Consider the following 22,039-nt stretch of genomic DNA (forward strand, 5'->3'; position numbering starts at 1 on the left):
TTCTCCCAGGAAGCTCAAAGTGTCCTTCTGACTATTGTTAGCCCAATTTACATCCTTTTTCATCACCAGATTTCTCGTGTAAAAACTCCTCACTTATAGTCTACATTCAAATGTACGTAATCATTTATTTTCTTTCTTTTGGCTTTTTCTTTTCTTTCTAAATTTTCATTGAGACCTTTACTTTCTGTAATAAGTAAAAATTGATTTTTGGCTGGTGCAATCTTGAACATCTCCAAGTGATCATTCTCATTTTGTCCATTGATCTTTTTATACCTGGTGATTTGGACTCAGGAAGCCTAACAATTTCCTTAAAAAGTAATCCAGGTGAATAAGCAAAACAGTAAGTGAAATAAAAGCCAAGGCTTCTGTCAATGGCTTCTGAGTGCTAGTTGTTGTAAGTCCTCTTATCAGAGTTAACACACCTTTATCAGCAGTGCTGAAGCCAGCTGAGTGGAATTCTGGCATCATAACTCCTACACTAGAGCTGCCAGAATGGAAACCAGGTCACCCAAAAACCTGAAATTGCAGGGGAATGGCAGAATGACATTCTGATCTACATGGGTGAGGTGGCTCTCCTCATTGGAGATGCTCTTAGCCTAGATTTAGTCTGCTCAGCATTCATGCTTGCAGAGACGCGCAACACGGTCTGAGCCTGGTGACTAAGCTGATCTCAGGAGGAGCTTTAAATTAGCAGACCGAAAAAAAGCAAAAGTCTTTGTGCCTCAGTGCCACCTAAACAGGAACTGAGGTGGGAAATGGGGTTAGGTGGGATAAGTCATCATGTGAGATATAGAGTGTGATTCTTTAGCAGTGCGGCTGAAAGTGCTCAAAGTCACTTGGTGGCTCAGTTTTGAGAACAGCTGAATTGTTAGGGCCCTTCATGCTCCTCTGCAGTTTGAAGCAATTGCAATTTGGTTATTGAGATTATTAAACTCTTCCTGAGTCCAGAATATTTTGCATGGTGGGAGTATGCTGAACGTATTCATGTAGCTATTTAATATGAGGAGCAAATTTCTAGATCTGGGTACTGCTCAAAGCAGAAAATCAGTGAATCTGACCCCTCAACCCAACAAGAGAGGGATTCCCTGTAGAGAGATGGACATTCTTGTGTCCTGGTTCTTGCTCACAGTGTACCTTTAAAACACAAGAGGCATATGTACTTCTGTTATGTATATTCCATAAACCATCCCTGGAACAAAGGTTGGGATAAAGGACTCTTCACACAAGTCAGAAGAACTTTGTTCTTCCCAGGAACGCATATCTTGCTTTCCTTCACAAGAAACAAGAGGTTTTGGTCCTTTGATATCACCCACCACCTCTCAGTAAATCAGGCCCAGACAAAGGAACTGCACTTTTACTGCATTCCAGCCCAGAGCAATTTGCTTTGGGAACAGGTAGCTTCTCCGTGGCACCTCTGTGCCCAGGTTCTCAATCACCCTCAGACTGTGGGTTTCTGTGGGACCACTGGCCCATGCAGTGACAACCTCAGCAGTGTGCACTTTCTAGTCCGTGGGAAACAGAGTATTGCAGGGGGCACCTCTGAACTCATATGGAAGACACTGCAATTTTTTCTTCAGAAGGCACAGTCTGTTGACTTCATTACAGTCTTTGCTTTTAATTCCCCCACTAATTAAAATTCTCAGAGCTGGTGCTTCTCTTTCTTTTCTTACCAGGTCTCTGTTTGGAAATGTTCTCCATCACCCTTGGCTTTATTTACTCATCTGCCAAATGCAAGACCAGCCCTTTCCCACTTCACAGGTCATGGTGGAGATGAATTCACTGCTGTTTATGAGATGCTTGGATACTTCATCAGTCAGCAAAAAATATGGTTCTGGTGAAATACACCCAGAGTGAGTCTGACCTGTATTAGTACTGCTGTATCACATCAGCATTCAAAGCTACTGATCAGTGAGACTTTGGGAGTTCATCATAGGTATAATTTGTTCCTAAAAGCTGCACAGGACTGACAAGCTTCCCCATTCAGATGGTGATGCTACATGGTAATTGAGCATGCACTTTTTGCACAGATCCTCTTCAGTAATTTGCTGGGCTTGGCTAACCTTTATTTGAGCTTCCTACAAGGGCAGGGACCAAATCTGAGTTTTATAAAATACATAGAACTGAATGATCAGTCTCCTAGAGAGCACCTTTTGTGAGTTTCTCATACCATACTTTTATTATCCTTCTCCTTACTGAATGTTAGGATCCTCTGACAGCAGAAACATGCTGAAAGCACTGGTTTCAAACACAGTGAACACTAGGATTTAGGTTGCACCTGAAAATATATCTGAAACTGTTTTTGAAACACAGCTGACAAGAGTCCTGTCCCTGATACAAACTGATCAGGTAGCCACACTGTAATTAAAAAGGCTATCATGACCTGTGACATCGTAATTAGAACTATTTCCATTAATGATTAAGTTAATGATTAGCCTGAGTGGTGGATGAATTAGTACAGTCTTTTCCAGAAGGGAATGCAGATAAGACCTCAAGATAAGTGAAGGTTTTCCTGTGTGTTTCCATCTATATGTTTGGAACTGGGGTGATTTTGTTTCACTTCCATGTATTGCTGTCACCTGTACTATAAAAATAAATAAATCAAAAATACGAGAATATAAATTCAGTAATATTGTCATCATGACAATGCAAAAGTAATGACGTATTAATTTTGTGCTGCAAGGCCAGTAAATTAAAAGCAGATGTGTTAATTTGTCATGGCAGAGGATCTGTCACAATTGAAAAGCACCAGTGAGGCTGAGGGAATTACAATAGGAACTGGTCTCATCTAACACCTTTAAATAATAGTCTTCTTTGAGTTGTAATTTTCTTCTACTTGGCAAAATAATAATAATAATAATAGTAATAATAATCTGGCAACTTCTGAAGAACGGGAAACCACCACTATATTCTGGGCAATTAAAAGCAGAAGAAAACTACAGAAGTTATCCAAGCAAATACCAGAATGTCTCTGTCAGTGTATTTAGCGATCATGTCAGTTCTTATAACTGCAGAAGTTTTGACTGCTATGACACAAATAAATTTTGGGGAATTACACTACATAGCTGAGATTTTGCTTCTTGGGAACAGTGTTTTATTGGTTCCATTTGAATGTACTGTGGTGTGCAAATGATCACAGGTTTGGCAAGTCCTTTGTAAGGCTTTGTATTTATAAGGCCAGAAACAGATGTACAGATAATTTCAGACATGCATACTTTATATGGTTGCAAATACTGTAGGGATGGGTACCTTAAAAAGAAAAATCAAGTCTTTGAGTATCCTGGTTGTCTTTCTTTCAAAGAACGGACACTCTGCACAGCAAATCCATGATTTGCAAGCTGCAGTTTGCAGAGCAAAGGCCAAAAGCTGTATTAACATACACTTCCATGAAACTATTGCTTGAAGCTCCTGAGAACCTGAGTAAGACTTCCCCCAGCCTGGTGCCTTCCTGCAGGCAGTCCCTCAGACAGCAGCAGAGCTCTGCCCTTGTACATGTGGCAAGGCTGGCTGCATGCCTCCTTTGGCTTCCAGCTCCCAGCCAATCCCTCCAACCTGCCCACGCTGATACTTCCCAGGCTTTGGCTCCCATTCAAGTACTATAGCTCCAGCAAATCCTTTTGTATTTTCCTGCTTTGCGTGGAGGTTGGAGTAATGCAAAAAGAGGGAGCCAAAATTGTTAAAGTCTGTTCCTTTTCTCAAGGGAGAGTGTACAAAAAAGGCACTTCCGCAAAATCTTAACCTCAATTACAGATTACAAAGCGGAAAACTCCATATTTACCCATGCAGTCTCTCAGCAGACAGCAATTAAAAGGCGGAATTACCAACACCACAATGGCAGGTTGAGGTCCACCATATCAGCTCTTGTACAATTGCCTCTATTCGCATAAAGAATATCACCGTTAATTTTTGTAAGATAAAGCGTGATGTTGGTAAATAACCATATATTGTCAAACTATGAGGAAAGGAAAAAAAAATAAAGCATATGTGTGTGCTTACATCAGACAGAATCCATTTTCAGTCATGTTCTTTGAGGATGTGTTTTGATGGAGCTTTTGGGGCTGTAGTGCCTGGCGGAAATGTGTGTGAGTGGTTTAGAAATAAATAATAAGAATTAAAATACGGAACAGATAATTAATTCTGGTACTATGAGACCTTTTTAGGAAAAGTATGTTTCAAAAATAGAATTTGTTATCCACATTCTTGTGCTTTTCATATCCACAGTAAACCTGTGGTTACGGTTGCAGTCACTAAGCTCTTACATTTCACAATGTACCTAGTCAGCAAGAAGAAAAACAAAAATACAAACACAGAATAATAGATAAAGAATCTCTTTCCCAATGTCAGATTTACTGAATCTTGAGCCTGGGATTTATCTGATGGAGCTCATCCACTAGACGTGAATAAAAATCTGTTAGTAAGACACAGACAAACTGTTCAAGGCCAGAGCGCACCTAAGGCTGCTTGGACGCCTTTTTAGGAGGGTGTCAAGACATTTCCATATGTCCCTACTTTGTGAGACCATCCCATTCTTCATGATGCTGCTCTAAATATGTGATCCTTTTCTAAACTCCACACCTGTCTTCTCAAATGTGGATATCATGATGTCATTGAGGAATGATCTCTAACGCAGACAGCTGTGGTGATCTCTGTGGAATCTAAGCCCTTGCGATGGCTGAGGATTCCCTGCTACAAGTGTGTGTTTTGTTATTGGTTTATTTGGCTGTGCTCAGCTGGGTAGCCTATGATCTCTGTGTTTTAAGAGGACAGGGAGAGAGGAGCATCTCCCAGTGTGGTCCTAGTTGTGGAGATAACTTACCTTAGGTGAATTACTCTGCAGCCACTTTTTCTTGCAAGTGCCTTTTTCTTGTTTTGACCACAGGGTGAGTCTGGGCCACTTAAATCAGGAGCCTATTCTCTAGATAGTCAATGCTAGTAAATCCCATCCTCTATTACCATTGAGTTCATCAATATATCACCCCATCTCCATGTTTAGATCCCCTTTTAAAAGTACTGTAGCTTTAGCACTGGAGGTTTCCTGCGCTACATGCCTTGATGAGTAATAAAACATCCAACATACACAATTCTGAAACCATCCAGGATGAAGTTTGCACTCAGCTGTGTCACTGTTTCCGGACAGGGAGCGAAAGTGATTCTGACTGTGCTTGGACTATTAATCTGCTGGGAGATTTTTTTTTATTATTATTTTTATTTTTTGGTCTGTATAATACCCACATTTTAAGCATAAAGAAGTTTTTCAGCTCCAGTGCCTTGGGTGTAGATTAATTCATTGCTGAGCACATATCAGTAAGTGGTAATACTCTATAAATGAACACACATAGGAGGGTTTTTCAGAAGCCTTTGCAGATGTCTTCTGTATATCTGCCTCTCTGATTTATTCCCTGCAGGTAAGCTGTGTGACTGTTCTCTTTATAAGCGTGACTGGATTTCTTCAGTCCTTGGCACAGTCCCATCAACCTCTGCTATCTCTTGTGTTTCAGGCAAGTTTTTGCCGCTTGCCTTTTCAGGCAGAGTCACCTCAGCACAGTCTCACAGTGCAGCCTGTTTGGGCTTCTCTCACTTTTTCTCCGTTTTCCCTCCATAAAGGATTGCAGTCAAGACATACACTGAAGAAGCAGAGAATGGTTATTTCTAGTAATTCTGGTTGTCTTAAAGTCACGACAGTTTTGCCAACTTCCTCATCTCACATGCATGAAAAATCACTTTATTTCAGTGAGAATAAATATCTGCTTCTGATAGAAACACTGTTTTGCTTCATTTGCTTTATACCACTACCTTCTCATAAGCTGTTCCTTCCTGACTTTGGTCTCAGCAGTCGACATGCTTCCAGAGGTTGCATTCTGATCTCCATCCCAGGAATCTCTCCGTATAGTTCTTTTGTCCTGAGGGGGTAGGAATGGAAAGAAGGTGCAGCAAAACAAATGTCATTACGGTTGCAAGTACTGTTTGTAGTTCTGCTGCTTATTTGAGTATCATTGAATTCATGTCAAAACAGAGCTTTTTACCATATGTCCCCGAGACAATTGCTGATGTCCCTTTGGCCGTGTTGTGGCATTTCAGAAGTCTGTGTTTTCAGGAAAAAAAACACACAAAAAAACCCCACCACCCAACAGCTTTCATCTAAAGATTCCACTGAAACCAGGTTTTATTTTTCTGATTTCTAGTCATATGCTGCAATGACTGTGAGTCAATTTTTTTTGCAGGGCCTTCAGCACGGACTTAACAATTGATTCCATCCTAGTTCTGCAGCTTACAGTCAAGTGGTTGTATGGGAGCTGTTCATGCACTGCCAGAAGTGGTCCATGCCAAAGAGGGCTGCTAAGTTGCGAAGTTATACATAAAACTGTAGAATGGCTTGGGTTGAAAGGAACCTTAAAGATCATCTAAGTCTAACCCCCTGCCATGGGCAGGGCTGCTACCCACCAAATCAGGCTGCCCGTGGCACTGAACCTGGCCTTGAATGCCTTCAGGGATGAGACAACCACAGCTTCTGTGGGCAGCCTGTGCCAGGACAACACCACTCTTTCAGTGGAGAATTTTCTCCTGATGTCTAGCCTCAATTACTTCTTTCTTAGTTAAAAGCCATTCCCCCTTATTCTGTTACTCTGTACCCACGTAAAAAGTTGATTTCCCTCCTGTCTATGACCTCTCTTCAAGTACTGGCAGGTCACAGTGAGGTCTTTCCAGAGCCCCTCTTCTCCAGACTGAAGAAGCCCAGCTCCCTCAATCTTTCATCAAAGAAGAGGTGCTCCAGTCTCCTGGTCACCTTTGTAGCCCTCTTCTGGATCCACTTCAGCAGTCTCATGTCTTTCTTGTGCTGGAGGCCACAGGCCTCAACACACTACTGCAGATGGGGCCTCAGAGGGGGGTGATCACCCCCCTTGCCCTGCTGGCCATCCTCCCTGGAGCACAGTTTTCTACAGGTTGGGAAAGTATACTGAGCAAACAGAGTAGCACGCTTTTCCTGTTCTGAATGAAAGCTTTAGAAATCCATTCTAGGTGCTTCTGAAGACAAGACAGGTGGGCTTTTGGTTTAATCACTGGGTTTTCCTTTCTCTTCTGTTTTCATGTAGTTTGTTTTTAGCCAGAACCATACTTTTGGTGGAATATAATGGACCTTCATAACATTTACTGGATTCACAGATATGTTTCTTGAAAACAGTGCTATTACCAAGTAGCCAGGAGGGGTCATTGCTCCGGGATCACAGGATGTTCTGTTCAACTCTTAATGCTATGTACAGGGCAGCTGAATAAAAGCACTGAAAGGAGCCCATAAAAGTCTGGAAATGTGTATTGGTGTGATGCATCAAAGTACAATGAGAAGCTATTCTGAAAGTGTTTCTAAGCAGACTGAAATCGGCAATACTGTAAAGTGTGCGAGAGAGATTTTGTAAATCAACAGGCCAATTTTCTGTCCAAATAGGTTCAGATTAATTCATGTGACTACTGAATAATTATACAGTGCTTATCTGACTGAACTTCCAGTCCCAAAGATTAAGCATTTCTGGATGGTTTGCTCAGTTATAGAAACCTTTAGTGAGACATTTTAATTGCAAGAGTGCAGGCAACATCAGATGATAAAATCTGCCATTTCCAGGATCCTGGTAGCTCATCTGTCTTCCAGGGGCTCCAGTTTTTAATGCTTTCCTTCTACTTGCAGTTGCCTTGTTCTTGTATTTAAAAGAAGGGCTATTAGTGGGCTTTTATGCAATGGTAGTTCAAGATCATTGATCATACAATCGTAGCATCATTAAGGTTCAAAAAGACCACTAAGATCAACTAGTCCAAATGTAATTGTGTATATTTCTAATAATAATAATAACAATACAGCTTTAATTCAGTGAATACCACAAAAAGCATGCTATAATTCACACTGTTTCCAAATTTAATAACACTACATTTAGTTTTAATTATGGCAAAGAACACACTTTAATGAAATCATATATATTGCCATTAATAAATGACATGATTTTATTACACCTTTATGCTGCTTGTGGAAAGATATGTTGGACATCTTCATGTTCATGGTGTTGTCAGATATTTGTAGGCTAATCAGCTTGAATCTTTACATACCATGTCATGAAAGCATAGATAAAATCTGATCGTTATCTTCCTTTTCACTCTTTCCCCACAGTGATGGACCATCCATAGCTCTATATTCAAACACAAAAGTTTCCATCCTCAAGAAATCTCTAAGGTGTCTTCTTAATCCTGAAAGATGGAATAGAGTGTATGCACACCTCTGACACCAAGCAGTGCTTCAGCACTGCTGCAGAAATCGGCACTGTGGAGGGCAGAGTGTCTTTCCAGGCTACAGCCTGTGTGCAAATGTTGAGAGGCCCTTAAAGCAGCAGCAGGAGTTAACACTGGAACAATTTCCTCCTAAATCATTTGGAATAAAATGTTGGATTCATCACTTGGGATCTCCTACATTGAATGCTGGAACTGTACAAGAAGTAATAGCCTGAAGTTTTGCAGCAAGTGGTATAGTTTGGCATCCCACACAGAGCCGGGCGTGCCTGGAAGACACTTGTGAAATGGTTTAAAGGTGAGAAAGTCACGTCCAGTGCTGAGGGCACAGGAGGTGGCTGTGATAGAGCCAGGCTGGAGCAGAGTACTGTGATGTGTCTTCCTGCTGTGTAGGGCTGCAGAGCTGCCCCTGCTGGTCCCCTGCACCCCTCAAAGCTGACAAACCAGATGGGTGCAAGATTTGGATTTGGTAGCTTGTTGGATTTGGTGTGGCACCGGAAAAGCGACAGAAGTAAAGCGCAGTTGTTCACATTTGCAGTGTCACAGGAGTCAGACTGCTTCTGACCAAGTGCCAGACCCTGCACTTTGGTCACAACAACCCCATGCAATGCTATAGGTTCGGGGTAGAGTGTCTGGAAAGCTGTATAGAGGAAAAGGATCTGGGGGTGTTAGTGGACAGCCAACTGAACACAGGCCAGCAGCGTGCCCAAGTGGCCAAGAAGGCCAATGGGATCCCGTCCTGTATCAGAAATGGTGTAGCCAGCAGGAGCAGGGAGGTGATCCTCCCTCTATACTCAGCAATGGTGAGGCTGCACCTCGTACTGCATTCAGTTTTGGCTCTGGACCATGTTCAGGGAAGGGCAATGAAGCTGTGAAGAGTCTGGAGAACAGTTCTTATGGAGAGAGGCTGAGGGAGCTGGGATTGTTCAGTGTGAAGAGGAGGCTCAGGAAAGACTTTTTATCTCTTCAACTGCCTGAAAGGAGGTTATGGCAAGGTGGGATCTCGCCTCTTATTCCAGGTATTTAAGAGATAGGATGAGACGTAATGGCCTCAAGTTACACCAGAAGAGGTTCATATTGGATATCTGGAAAGATTTCTTCTCTGACAGTGTGGTGATGCAGTGTCACAGGCTGACCAGGGAGGTAATGGAGTCACCATCCCTGGAGGAGTCTGAGAACGGTACAGATGTGGCGATGAGGGACATGGTCAGTGGGCATGGTGGGGATGGGTTGGTGGTTGGACTAGGTGACCTCAGTGTTCTTTTCCAGCCTTAATGATTCTGTGATTTTACGCTGAGTCAACATGAACACCTTCAGTGTTCTTCAGTGGTGCCGCAGCAGTGTTGCTGCTGGGGGAACAGAGTGCATGGGGTGCAGCAAGACCACATAGTGGGGCACTGTATCGCCCTGTCCGCAGCTGTGCTGCAGTCAGAAGTTGGAGTCTCTGGCTATGCCATGGAAAGTTCCTCACATGCATTAAAATTCTTCAGGCAGCATTTGATAAAAGAGAGCTGCAATTTTGCTGTAAGGTTTGTGGCCAATGCACTACTGAGTCATGAAGAGTTCAGACTATTTTGACGTTAAGAGCTTTGGAATTTTCTTTGCTACCATGGCTTGAGATGGACACAGACCAGTGAGCTTCTTCGCACGCTGCAGGAGTCATTTACTTGATAAGGGTTTTGGGGGCAATGAAGAGTAATGGAAATGATTTCCAGCTTTACTCTTGCCTGATTATTGTTTTTCAAAATATACTCTATGATTATTAAAGCAGTACCTACATGTATTAATAACTATAGCAATGAATAACTACCTGTGATGTACTATATGCATAATACAATTTTAGAAGATGCCTTAAAGTTTTCTGACAGCATGTCTGATATTCTTACTTGTGCGGTTGTTATTTTACCTTCAAAGTACAGCAAAAAACAAGATCTGTTTAGAGTCATGATTTGTCATTCCAACTGGAATTAGTCATTGGTCATCAAGACGCTAATCAAATTACCCGTTTCTAAAGAATTAATTCAGTTTTAGTAATACGTATGAGTGGTTGCTAACTCCACCACACTCTTCAGAAACTTTGTCTGAGTTGGCTTCACCCCACCCAACGTCAGCACCCTGCTGGTGGGTGTCAGCGCAGAAGGACATGTTGTTGAGAGATGCCCATCCTGCTTAGAATCACAGAACAACAGAGTACCCCCATCTGGATGGGACTCACAAGGATTACTGAATACAGCTCCTGGCTCCACACAGCAGCACTCAAACCATATTTCTCAGAGTACTGTCCAAACGTTTCTTGAACTCTGCCTTGTCTCAGAACTCTACTGTATGAAGGGCTAGCTCGCTGTAAGGTGCCCATTCCTCTTTAAGGACTCAAGGTCTGGGCAAGTTTAAAGAGACCCCAAAATCAGGCATGTTGGACAGACTGGTCCCCGCAGTCCCATCCTGTGAGAAGCTGTTGTGTGCCATTCAGCAGGGGGCAACCACCGCGGGTCAGAGCAGGATCCCGTGGCACTGGTGGGCTGTTTGCTGTGGTGTGTTGTTCAGGCACGGTAATATAACACAATAAGATTCAGGACAGTCGCTCAGAAGGCAGCCATGGGTATGCAGGGCCATCCTGGCAGTGAGTGCAGAGTGACAATTTCATTGCTGCCGCTCGGCAGCCAGTTCCCTGGGCAGCTAACCCTCGAGGTGTATTTATTCAGTGGGGGCAATGCCTGAGCCTGTGGCACTGATTTGACATTTCTGGATCCCCCAAACCTTCTTAAAACCTTACACGCTTCTTTGGCGCTGGGTCGGGCAGCACTCCCGCTAAGCAGATCCAGGCTGGGACCCCACCGATGCCACAGGAGCCGGGTACACTTCCTCCCACCCCCGGACCCTTCCCTTGCCGCTCTCGGACAGCCACATCGGGGACCCCCGAGGCCAGAGGGGACCGCCGAGCGGGATTTGCCCCCCTGCCGGTGCGCGTGATGCGGGGGACGGCGGCGGCGCCCGGCCCCGCCCGGTGCCCCTCCCGGGGCAGGGCGCAGGCGGAGGTTTGGCAGGGGGGGCCGGGGCTGGCGAGGCGTGATCGCCCAAGGCCCCTCCTGCCTGCCGGAGAAGCCTTAAAACACCCCGGCGAGGCGCGGAGTCCCGCACTCGGGAGTCCCGACCCACGGGCAAGAAGCTCCAAGCCTCGCCCAGAGCCGCTCCGCTGCAGCCGCCGCCGTGAGTACCGAGACGGGGTGGGCACGGACACGGGGCCGAGGGTCGCGGGGCTGCGCACCGGGGGGCGGCCGCGCTGCTCTGCCGTCGAGGCGGGCGCTGACGGCCCCTTTTTCCCGCTCGCCGTCCAGATGCAGGGCACCATGAGGCTGTGGGTGTCCGTGCTGACTTTCGCCCTGTCGCTGCTGGTCTGCCTGGGGACGCTGGCAGAAGCGTACCCCTCCAAACCGGACAGCCCCGGCGAGGACGCTCCCGCAGAGGACATGGCCAGATACTACTCGGCTCTGAGGCACTACATCAACCTCATCACCAGGCAGAGGTAGGTGGCGCGCCCGGCAGCGTCCCCATCCCCGCTCCCTGGGCTGCTCTTCCCCCGGGGCGAGGCGGCAGGGAGGGTAGAGGGATGCCCCTCGCAGCCACGGGTCTCACCTCGGTTCTTGCAGGGGCAGGATGTGGTGCCCACACTCCTTGGATCCGGAGGTGGGTTACCACCTGCCTCGACGCTGCCTTCTCTCCTTCAGCCCTTTCTGGCCCCTGGCGTACACGAGCTGGTGGGCAGGAGCATGGCCATAGGGCAGTGGGCATGGGGAGAGTCCCCCTCAAAACTGAGAGCAGATGTGACTAACCCTGGGGAGGATGAGGCAGGGCAGTAGGAGCTGTTTCACACTTGTATCATTGCCACTGACTAGTGAAGGTTTCACTGGGGAAAAGCGCCCTTTGCTGAGAAGTTGTAGGAGTTGAAACGCTTTCTCAGCTACTTAATAGAGCGGCGAGTGCCCCAAACCCCAGCACTCTGACAAAAACGCCCTCAAGACCACGAACAAGAACTTGAGCTCAAGCTGAAAGAGGAGTGTGACCCAAAGCTGCCTTGCCCCAAGCTGGCGTTCTGAGGGTCACTGTGCTGCTTTAAGGGGTGCAGAAGGCTCAGGTTGAGAAAAGTTAGTGTTGCGCTATAAAATTATTTTCTTTGGGAGCATCTGCCCAGATTAGACTGATTAATTGAAGCCTTCCCTGGGGTCCCTGAACTGCGTGTGACCCAGAAGACCTTTGGCATATCTGTCTATTTGTCTAATATCAAAACCAGATGACAGATCTATAATTAGGCTTGCATTTGTCCCTGTAGAAGTCTGAAAAGTTAAATCAGAAGGGAGGCTATGATGTAGCTGAGAGCTTTCCCAGCAAAACCATGACATTGTCTGCCTGTGTGCTATTACCATAGCAGAGATGAGGAGGCTGATAACATCATGGCTCTTCGGTCCTGGACTTTTAAAGCAATATTCCCAGCTGTTTGTGCATGCAGTGTGTTTCTGTGCGGTGCTCTGTGCTCTTGTAACTTTTTGTCAGATGACTGCTAAAATAATCTGTTCCTGCTGCTGCCCCTTTCTCTTGCATGCACTGGGATCTCTGGGATGGTTTCATATCTCCACCTTTTTTTGACTCTGTTTCTGATTTAAAAGGTACAAAGCTGAACAGCCCCCTCCTTCTATATTCGTCCTCCACTATAGAAATGTAGAATCACAGAATCATAGCAGGTTAGGGGGGTCCTAAAAGATTTAGCTCCAACCCCCTGCCATGGCCAGGGCTGCCAACCACTCGATCACGTGCTTGCTTTAACTTTGTATGGCTTTCTTTGCTTATGACTTGGATGCAAGTACACAGCTCAGAGACTGAGACTGGTTTCACTTGTATTTAGGCTCTGAAATGAATGGAATAGTTATCCATAATTTCAGTTTTCTCATTCAGGTTCCATCAATACTACCATCCTATGTCTTCTTTTTGTATCTAAGGGGAACAGGATTGACCTGGAATTAAAAGAAAATGGACAGATAAAAGCACTATGATAACAACTTGATTTTAAAGCTGTCTAGAAGGCTGAACTTGAAAACAAACACTCCAACAACCAGAAATGTGCTCTTTCTCTTCTGTGGCGAATTAACAGCAGTAAAATAAGGTGACAGAGCTCCTGCTTCAGCAGTGATGTTCACTTGCAAAATGAATTGCTGTCTTGATAAGCATACTGATCTAAACATGTGCATCACTTGTTCTGTTGCAGCAGAGGTATCGGAGCTGACTATTGCTCAAGTGTTTGGTTCTACCCTTGGTGTTTCTTCAGCCAACCCTGTGGTGGGGAGGTGGCAGGGCCCGGGGCTCACCCCATGTGAGCAGGCTGCTGGGGCTGGGCCCAGTCCACAGGGTGCTTGCTATGGGATGGAGGAGTGTGGGTTGAGATCAGTGCTTTTTTGTCTCTTCAGTTCATCTATCTACTCTTGTTTGATGTTTATGTGATTATGAATAACGTTCTGGCTCATCTTTCTGCTTTTGGCATTTGAGTGTCATTCTCTGCGAGTGACCATAATCCAGGGGATCTTAACCCCTGCTCCAGTGGAGCTCCTTCCAAACCCTCCTTCTTTTGACTTTAGCCCTTGTTTGTGTGGCTGCTTTGCTCCCTCTCTCCTTTAGGGTCCTTCTCCCTTACATCCGATCTCACTTGGCTTTAATCATATGCGTACATCTGTTTTCTACCTCTTTGAGGTGATCTGAGGGAAATAGGTACCTGTTGTACTCCAGGCCTGCTTCAGACTTCTCATTTTGGATGAAATCCATTGTTTACAAGGTTCCAGATCTTCACTGATGAGAAGAGTACCTAAAGTGACCAGCACAGCTGCCGACTCCTGCACTGTAGATGTCCATGTGTCTTTGCATTAATCCCACTTCTGTCCTCAAAAATGTCCCATTCCTTGCCTTGTGCCCCTTTGTTGCATTGTTTGGGAGCTTTCTTCAGAGCCCAGCTTTCTTTGAATCTTTTCTATTGCTGCTTGGTGCTACCTGCATGCCCTGTAACCTGCAGACCCTCTTCCTTTCATGTTTTCCAAACTCCAAAAAAAGGCCTGGATTTCTGTGCTTGTGTTGTCTCAGTGCATCAGATGCATCAAAGACACAGAGCAAGCATGAAACAGCTGGAAGAAGAGAGAACATCTACACTGAGGCTTTGCTTTCACAACTGCTCGTGACCTCTTTGCATTATGTCTGTATCGTGGTCGTTTAGCAGCAACAAAGTGATGGGGTAGACCAGAAGCTTTGTCACCTGATGTAGGAAGAACAGCTGCTCCTTGTTCACACCAGTTGGTGCATCCAAGGAACACCTGATGTGCAGCTTTGCTGTTTCAGGACAAAGTGGTGTAGGTGGACAAGGTCCTGTATAGGTAGCAGCATTGGTCTTGCCATGCTGGAAGGAGTCACATAACGTGTGTATCTCTAAAAGAGTTCTTCACCATTGAGCAAATCTCTGCATTACTGGAGGTTGCTACCTATTTCTTGCTCAGAGAAAACTTTACAAGAGGTTAGTGAGACTTTTTGCCCAAATGTGAGCTGCTGGAGCAAGCCGTTGGATTTGTTAAATAAATTTCTTAAAAAACAAAGGAAAATTAGATTACCCCTCAGTTGAAGCCATGGTCACATCCTTCATAATTGGAGTAGGGAACAGGAAAGAAATCCTTTTATGGTGATAGAGTGCATGGCTTTTTATTCAGCATCATTCTTGATTGCATTATTGTAATAGCATTTAACCTTCTTTCGGTCAGTTTAGGTTGAGAAATTTGTTTTCAAAATCCGAATTTGATATTTTCTATTTCTGGACCAAACATGATATTCTAAAATGACTAAGGTGAGGCAGTAATACAAAGAGAAATAAAATGATTAAGTGAGAAATGTGTTCAGGAAAATAAGACATCAATTGATAAAGATTCCCCCCTCCCCAAAATTAGATTAAGCTATTGGAGAACTGTCTTGATAGCAAAGGATAAAATGTTAGTCCTTGATGGCACCTTTGACTTGTCTGGAGCTAGAATTTTCATGCAAGTGATGCTCACCGAGCTACTATCTGTTAATGGACTTTGTGAGTCAGACTAAATACATTCACAAATTACAAACCATGATCTTAATTCATTCCAACCTAGGGAGCAGTTTGGTTACAGCTGTCACTGGTAATCGAATGAGTTCTTATAGTAACTGCCTCTCAAGCTGGTTGTTTCTTGTTGCTTCTGTTTTCTGAGAAAAAGAGAGCAAATTCTTTTGGAGAATGCGGAGTTGCTGTATTGTAACTGTTGAACAATGTATGGTAAATATCCGTGATTTAAAAAAAGAAACAAACAAATAGACAGCCATTGTGTAAGGATAAGACAAAAGTAGCAGATGATCTCCCATTCAGCCAAAGAACAACTCTGATTCTGATGGGTGCTTTCTCTCCCATAGCCATGTAGTTCAAGAGTGGTTATTGCTTTGGGGCAGCTTAGTTTTTATGACCTAATGTGGTATGTAATGGGCACCTCCAAATACACTAGCTAGCTTTTAGAAATCCTGACCGGTTCTTTGGGCACAGTGGCATGTATGAGTTTTGTGTACTGTTCATATAATAGATAAATTTGATTCCTCATTTATGTGATTTCTAATGAAGGATACAATAGTATGTAAAACTATGAGAAAATTAGTAAGATGATGGAATTGGGTTTGTAGGCAAGGATGATGTGCCCAGAGGTCTTGTTGTACACAGCTTTCTCCTTCATGCTCATATAGGTAAGGTTAAAGGTCCTAGAATATCTAGAAACATCCATCAAATTGAGAAACATAGAGTTGCTCCATATAATCAGGTAACAATTGTAAAAAATATATATTGAAAGAAATACTGAAGAACGTTTTCTAACATGAGTAGATCAATTAAATTAAAATACTTGCTGTAAAGTCGTTTTAATATCAACTGCATTTAGTTTTTTCTGCCAAATGGTTCTCTGCTTAATCTTCATTATTAAATATCAAGACAAATAAAAATATCCTTTTTTCCTTTTTTCTTAGATACGGAAAGAGATCAAGCCCAGAGACACTGATCTCAGACCTCTTGTTGAGGGAAAGCACAGAAAACATTCCTAGATCCCGGTATGTCTTTTACAGTGGCTTTCACTTCTAACTTAGATTTAACAGTCCTATTTATTATCAATAAGCATGTTTCATGGGGAGAAAACACACGCCACCAACAGCTAGATAAACATCCCTTTCAAACACTTTCAACTTCTTTCTTTGTTAAGAACTAGAATCATCCTACCAATGCAAGAAATGCTTTCCCAGGTACAGTATAGTCCAAGCTTCTTGTTTCCTGATTTTGGGAGCAGGCCGTACCTGCTGGCTGAAGGAGGGGAAGTGTTCTGTAAGGCTTACCCTTTACTGGGCTTTATTACACAGAATTGTGCACTGATGCCCAATGTTGATTCACTTACGTATTGGATCCCCAAAGATGGCATATTTTTATTTGTTTCCTACTCCACAAGTTGACATTTTTCTTCTTTAAAGATGCATGCTGAGAGGTAAATGTGCAGATGTGTTTGTTTACAAATGCAAAGCTGTGACTGTTCTTTAAAATACAGTATTTCACACTTGTTTTGTACCTAATGTTTCACAAAGTGGGGAGAAAAAAGGCCTTTATATTTCCATTTGCACTTGGTTTGAAAGAGTGGTGATGTTTTGAGCAGCAATGGAATTTCAAATGTGTTATGTATAATTAGGTAATGACACTGAAGTTACAATGTAAGACACTGTAGTGGTGACCACAATTTACGCAGCTGTGAAAATTTTTCTTTACTTTGCTTATATACAAGGGGTTTTATTTTTATTTTGTGGTGAAAGAAAACATTCATTTCAGTCACAAAAAAACCCCCATGAATAAGCTCATTTTAGGCCTTTACTGAAAGTATGAAGTTTGCTGATAACACTGCCGTGGAAGGAAATGTTTTGTGCAGCACTCATCTAAGGAGTTCACAAGCTCTGCACTTCTATTGGTTGTGCGAAAGCTTGATTAAGCTAGTTAAATAGTTAACTGTAATAGATTAAAACACTGAACTTTGGGGAAGATGATGTCAACAGGAGGTGACCAAAACTTTGCTGTCAATGGAGCGTCCATCAGTTTCGCGGATCCACGTGTAGGAAGAAAGTTGACTGATGGTTTGATGACTAACCACAGCTGTTGGGAAATGGTTTTATCCGCAGATGCTTATGTAAAAAGCTGCATGGAGTACATTGAAATGTTTGAGACTATTTTGTGTTTTGTAATGAGAAGGCAGAACCCTCACATAAAGGGAAATTTCCGCTGCCATGAATTTGAAGCAACACAGAGGGTAGTACAAAGTCTAATACTTTCTGTAATTTCCCCCCCTTTACAACAAGATTTTATGGTTGTTATTGTTTCAATAATGCTATTTATAACACGCCAGGGAGCTAAGACTCATGAGCGAAATAACAAATAAGTCTGCATTTAAGACCAAGAATTGATGAGAAACAGATTTTTATCTCATACCCCCCTGTAACAGCACTTTAAACTGAGAAAAAAGAAACATGTTTATCATTCGTTGATGACAATTATGCGAGTACTGGGAACAATGATGTTTAGTTTCCTATGGATATGTTTTCGAGGATAAAACGCAATATGGATTCTGCACCCCACTCCAGCTTTTACCCCCAAGTGAGGATATAATCATGTCTTCTTTCTATCCAGCCTTGTGTTTGATGACATATCAGGAGCTTACTCTCTCCAAGGTGTCTGTACCTTTCTCTGACCCAGTGGAAATTGTCCAGGGGGTTTGAGAGCTCATGGAGAACCTAGGGGAGTCCCACAGGCTGGACATGCATCAAATGTGCCCAAGTACAGCATGTCTGTATAAGCACTTCTCCTGGAGGAAACTAAACTACATGAATTAAAGGCAGATTGGTATTATTCTAAACTTAAATTAATTATATTCTAAAACATCATATGTCTTTGACATATTTCATGTGTTCTCTAAAACTGAATGCTGAGGTATTAAGAAACAGCTTAACTGTGTTCAGCGTGGCTGGCTGAATTCAAAACTTCCCTTTTGCTGACTAAAATATGCCTTGTAGCAGAAGTGTATGTCAGAGCATCCGAAAAATGTGTAAAGATTTTCTTGTGGAAATCAGGTGAAAGTTAGGAAGTCAATTGCAACGAGGTGCTTTGACCTGAGTACAAGCAAGTTCTTATAACAAAACAGTGAGATGTTGTTTTTCTGATCTAGTGGATCCTGTGGAGTTATGACTCAAATAACAGTATGCATTCTGCCTCTATGAAAGTCAAGTATCTCATGTGAAGGAGCTGCTGAGGCCCCCCTGTGTAGTCAACAGGAGAGATGGATCTCTCTCATGCGAGCTACTCCATCCTCAAATGGGCAGGCTTAACTACCCTCTCAGTGTGTCGATGTCTCTTCAGTGGCTGTAGAGGCAGATTAGATGGTTAGTTAAGACTAGCCACCCAACTTTTAGATGGCAGAAATTACGGCTAATCCATTTCTGTGTATCTCTCTACATGTTCTACCACTTGTTAAATATCTTTCAGTGTATCCAGAACAGCTCTTTGCAAGCAGAAACAACCAGATCAAATCCTGCTCTCAGAACTGCTTTCAACATGTATTTCAAACGTTTGATATTAAGCAGTGGAATACAGCAATAATATGTTGGATGGTAACTTCAGTTTTGTTTGAAGATGCTAAAAGCATGATGTGGCTTTGTTTAGCTCCATTCTCTTTGGAAACTGTTTACTCCTGAATGAAAGCTAAAAAGCTTTCTCAAAATACGTTCGTATTTCAGTGTAGTTTACTAGACTTTTGATCATCCAAGGTTCATCTGTTTTGTTGGGAGTCTTGTGCTGCATATGTGGATATGTATTCCTTATCAGTACTATTACTGAAATGAAAATTTTAAGCAGTTGTAACTCTGGATTTCCCAGAAGGGACTTTAAAATGTGTTTAATAGGTTTCTATTCATAATATGTTTCAGGTTTGAAGACCCTTCGATGTGGTGATGGGATTTTCAACACACCATCAAAATTTTTCCTAGTTTTCAATTCATACTCCACTTCTCTGAAGCAAATCATAGCGTCATTCCCAGTGCATGCAGCCATCGTACTGAACTCTGTAGAGTTTTTCCTTCATCATATTTGTATATACTTTTATTTAAATAAATTATTTGTGCATTCCAAAATACAACATACTAAATGAAAACAAGCATTGTTGTCATTCGTGTAGCAAAAAACTGTTTTAAACTATTAAAACTGAATTATAACCTCCCTACAGTCTGAAGTGGTATGGACAACAATAGCATCTCAGTTATTACAGTAATGAGTGTGCAAAGACACCATTTGTGGTAGCATCAAACTGCACTTAACTGCTTGATTTACCCCAAATTGTTTAAAATAATGTATTGTTTGCTAAATAATTTAGGAAAATAATATTCTGAGCAATTTCTCAGAGTCACCATACTGAAAACTTAGTACTGACACTGACAAGCATATTACAATGAATAGCATTTTCAAAATACAAAGAAATGAAGTGCTGGCTTAATTCTTCCAGCTCCTCAAGTCTGGTTTGTAGCTTGGGTGTAAGCTTGAATTAGGAATTTTAAATGAAAGAGATACAACGTCTTTATTTTGGCAATATGCAAAGCAGCAGAAAACAAGATTTAAAGTAACTAATAATAAATCAGGACAATTCTACAGCCATGTTGCCTAAGTTGATGGGCATGCTGCTTATTCAAAGGAATACTCTTGTAAATCGCACGCCTTTGGGTACCTGCACTCTGAGCACTACTATCATTTGGAGTCCTTCACATTTTTCTTTCCACCACTAGAAAGTTCCTGGAGCAGGGACAAGGGGAACTGTCTTTAGCTTTTCATTTTAACGAATTTCATCATTAATCTAGTGAGGAGTTATTTAGACTTCTTAGGAAACCCTCACTGTTTTTATTCAGGTAATGTGATGTGATGTTAGAGCATGACTTTATTTCACACAAACTCATCTTGCAGTATAGTCATATGCAACATGACACAAATGCTGATTCTTCATTCCTGCTTGAGGAACAAATCCTTATCTTTAGACACCTGGACTGGACACTGCATAATAAAGCACATAACAAGTTCTGAATTAGAAAGGAATCAGCATAAAGGTATATTGCATTTACATCTCATTCCTACTATACAAATGTTTTCATGTGGCTGTTGCCTCCAGGAAAGTTGCATCAGTGCAAATCAGTTCCAGATCCCTAGAAATGCTGCATTCACAAAGTGTTACCAGGTTCCCTGGTCTTGCCAGCTGTTTTGATCACACTTTCTTCTGTAGAGCATAAAACATTTTTCATTTTTATTAAGCATCTAGCTGGCACTTAAAGAGATAAATTTTGCTTTTAGCCACAGTACGCTCACTTATGGGCTTGCTGATGGGTATCACAGTTAAATTGCAAGGGTTAAGAACAGTCCCGGGCGCTAAGGGACATGGTGATGGGACTCAGCAGGTCAGGTTTATGGTTGGACTTAATACTGAAGGTCTTTTCCAACATAGATGATTCTATGATGCAGCAATAAAATATCTGGGGGACCCCAGTGTAAAGCATTGCGGTGATAGTGTTCAGAGGGACTCCAGAATGGCCACTGGAGTCTTTACTGGTACTTACTGGAGCTACAGGAGTCTATCAGAGTCTATCAACTGCAGCCCAGGACCTGCTGAGTGAGAGGCCACCGTACAGTGCTGGTTTGAATGATTATTAAAAAGAAAATTGGAGATTAGTGAGGTATCTGCTATGTATTATCTCTAATTCCTGGTAATTCCAAGTGACTATACATTTATATTAATGACTGTGTAAATGATAAAATCTGTAGATGATAAAATGAACTCATGTTGCTTAGTGCTACCATTGCAAACATGCCTTAGTGGAGAAGGAAAGAGTGAGACAAGAATTAGCCCATGCTAATTGCTCCTTCTGAGCAGTTGCACTCATTAACCTGATTTTCTTCCTGAACTTAAAGAACACCCATTTGGGTAGAAAAGCTAGAAAACTAAAATAAATAAATAAATAAAATAAAATTAAAAAAGGCAGGCTTATTATTAATGAACTGTAAAAGACAGAAGCAAGGCACAGCAGTCACACGGCATACATCTATCCACACAATGCTATAATTTTCTCTCTAAAACCATCCCGTCCTGGCAGACCTCAAAAAGAAGGCCAGTGTGCTTTGGACTTACTTTCCTCATGCACTTCAAATACCACTCTTGACAAGCCAGGACACTGAAAACACTGGATCAGCTCTGCAAACTGCATAGTAGGCTTAGTAAAATGGGCTGTGAAATGAAGATAAATGCTGGATTTGTTTGGCTTGGTTTCTGCACTTTGGCTTTATGGTTAACGTTTTCATCTTTTCCATTTAACCATGTGAAAAAGAGCCATGTTTCCAATACAAAGGCTTAAATTTATCTCAGACTCTTAGGGTGTGCCAGGAAAAAACAGCAAAATGGAGAGCCATCAGAGTATGTGATAGTACTCCTTTATTTGTTTATTGAGGATTTGAAATCATGAGTAATGTACGTAGATGGGTGTAAAACATTTAAAAGGCAGTCCACCTTTGCCTTTGGCAATTTTTGTAATACACTTCCCTGAATTATGCCCCATTTTATTTTAAGACATTAGGAGATCTAGACGATCCCATTAATCCATGCATCTTTTCTAGGGGAGGAAATTCTCTGTTCTT

The 22,039-nt window shown here is 42.6% G+C and overlaps 1 protein-coding gene across 1 annotated transcript; it reads left to right on the forward strand.

Annotated features, from left to right (window-relative positions):
- The first annotated feature begins 11,285 nt into the window (after window positions 1–11,285).
- On the forward strand, window positions 11,286–21,345 carry NPY (neuropeptide Y). The gene is made up of 4 exons (XM_072329239.1): window positions 11,286–11,472; window positions 11,601–11,788; window positions 16,318–16,398; window positions 19,300–21,345. The coding sequence occupies exons 2-4, from the start codon at window positions 11,601–11,603 to the stop codon at window positions 19,322–19,324; spliced, it is 294 nt and encodes a 97-aa protein (XP_072185340.1). The 5' UTR covers window positions 11,286–11,472; the 3' UTR covers window positions 19,325–21,345.
- The last annotated feature ends 694 nt before the right edge of the window (window positions 21,346–22,039 follow it).

This window comes from Excalfactoria chinensis, chromosome 2 (genome assembly GCF_039878825.1).
Source record: "Excalfactoria chinensis isolate bCotChi1 chromosome 2, bCotChi1.hap2, whole genome shotgun sequence".
Lineage (NCBI taxonomy): Eukaryota > Metazoa > Chordata > Aves > Galliformes > Phasianidae > Excalfactoria > Excalfactoria chinensis.

What these genes read in the sequence shown, in the direction of transcription:
- NPY (XM_072329239.1), top strand. Translation starts at nt 11,601, where the DNA reads ATGCAGGGCACCATGAGGCTGTGGGTGTCCGTGCTGACTTTCGCCCTG. An exon ending in AACCTCATCACCAGGCAGAG is followed by an intron (nt 11,789 to 16,317) that starts GTAGGTGGCGCG and finishes CTTTTTTCTTAG; the next exon opens with ATACGGAAAGAGATCAAGCC. An exon ending in GAAAACATTCCTAGATCCCG is followed by an intron (nt 16,399 to 19,299) that starts GTATGTCTTTTA and finishes AATATGTTTCAG; the next exon opens with GTTTGAAGACCCTTCGATGT.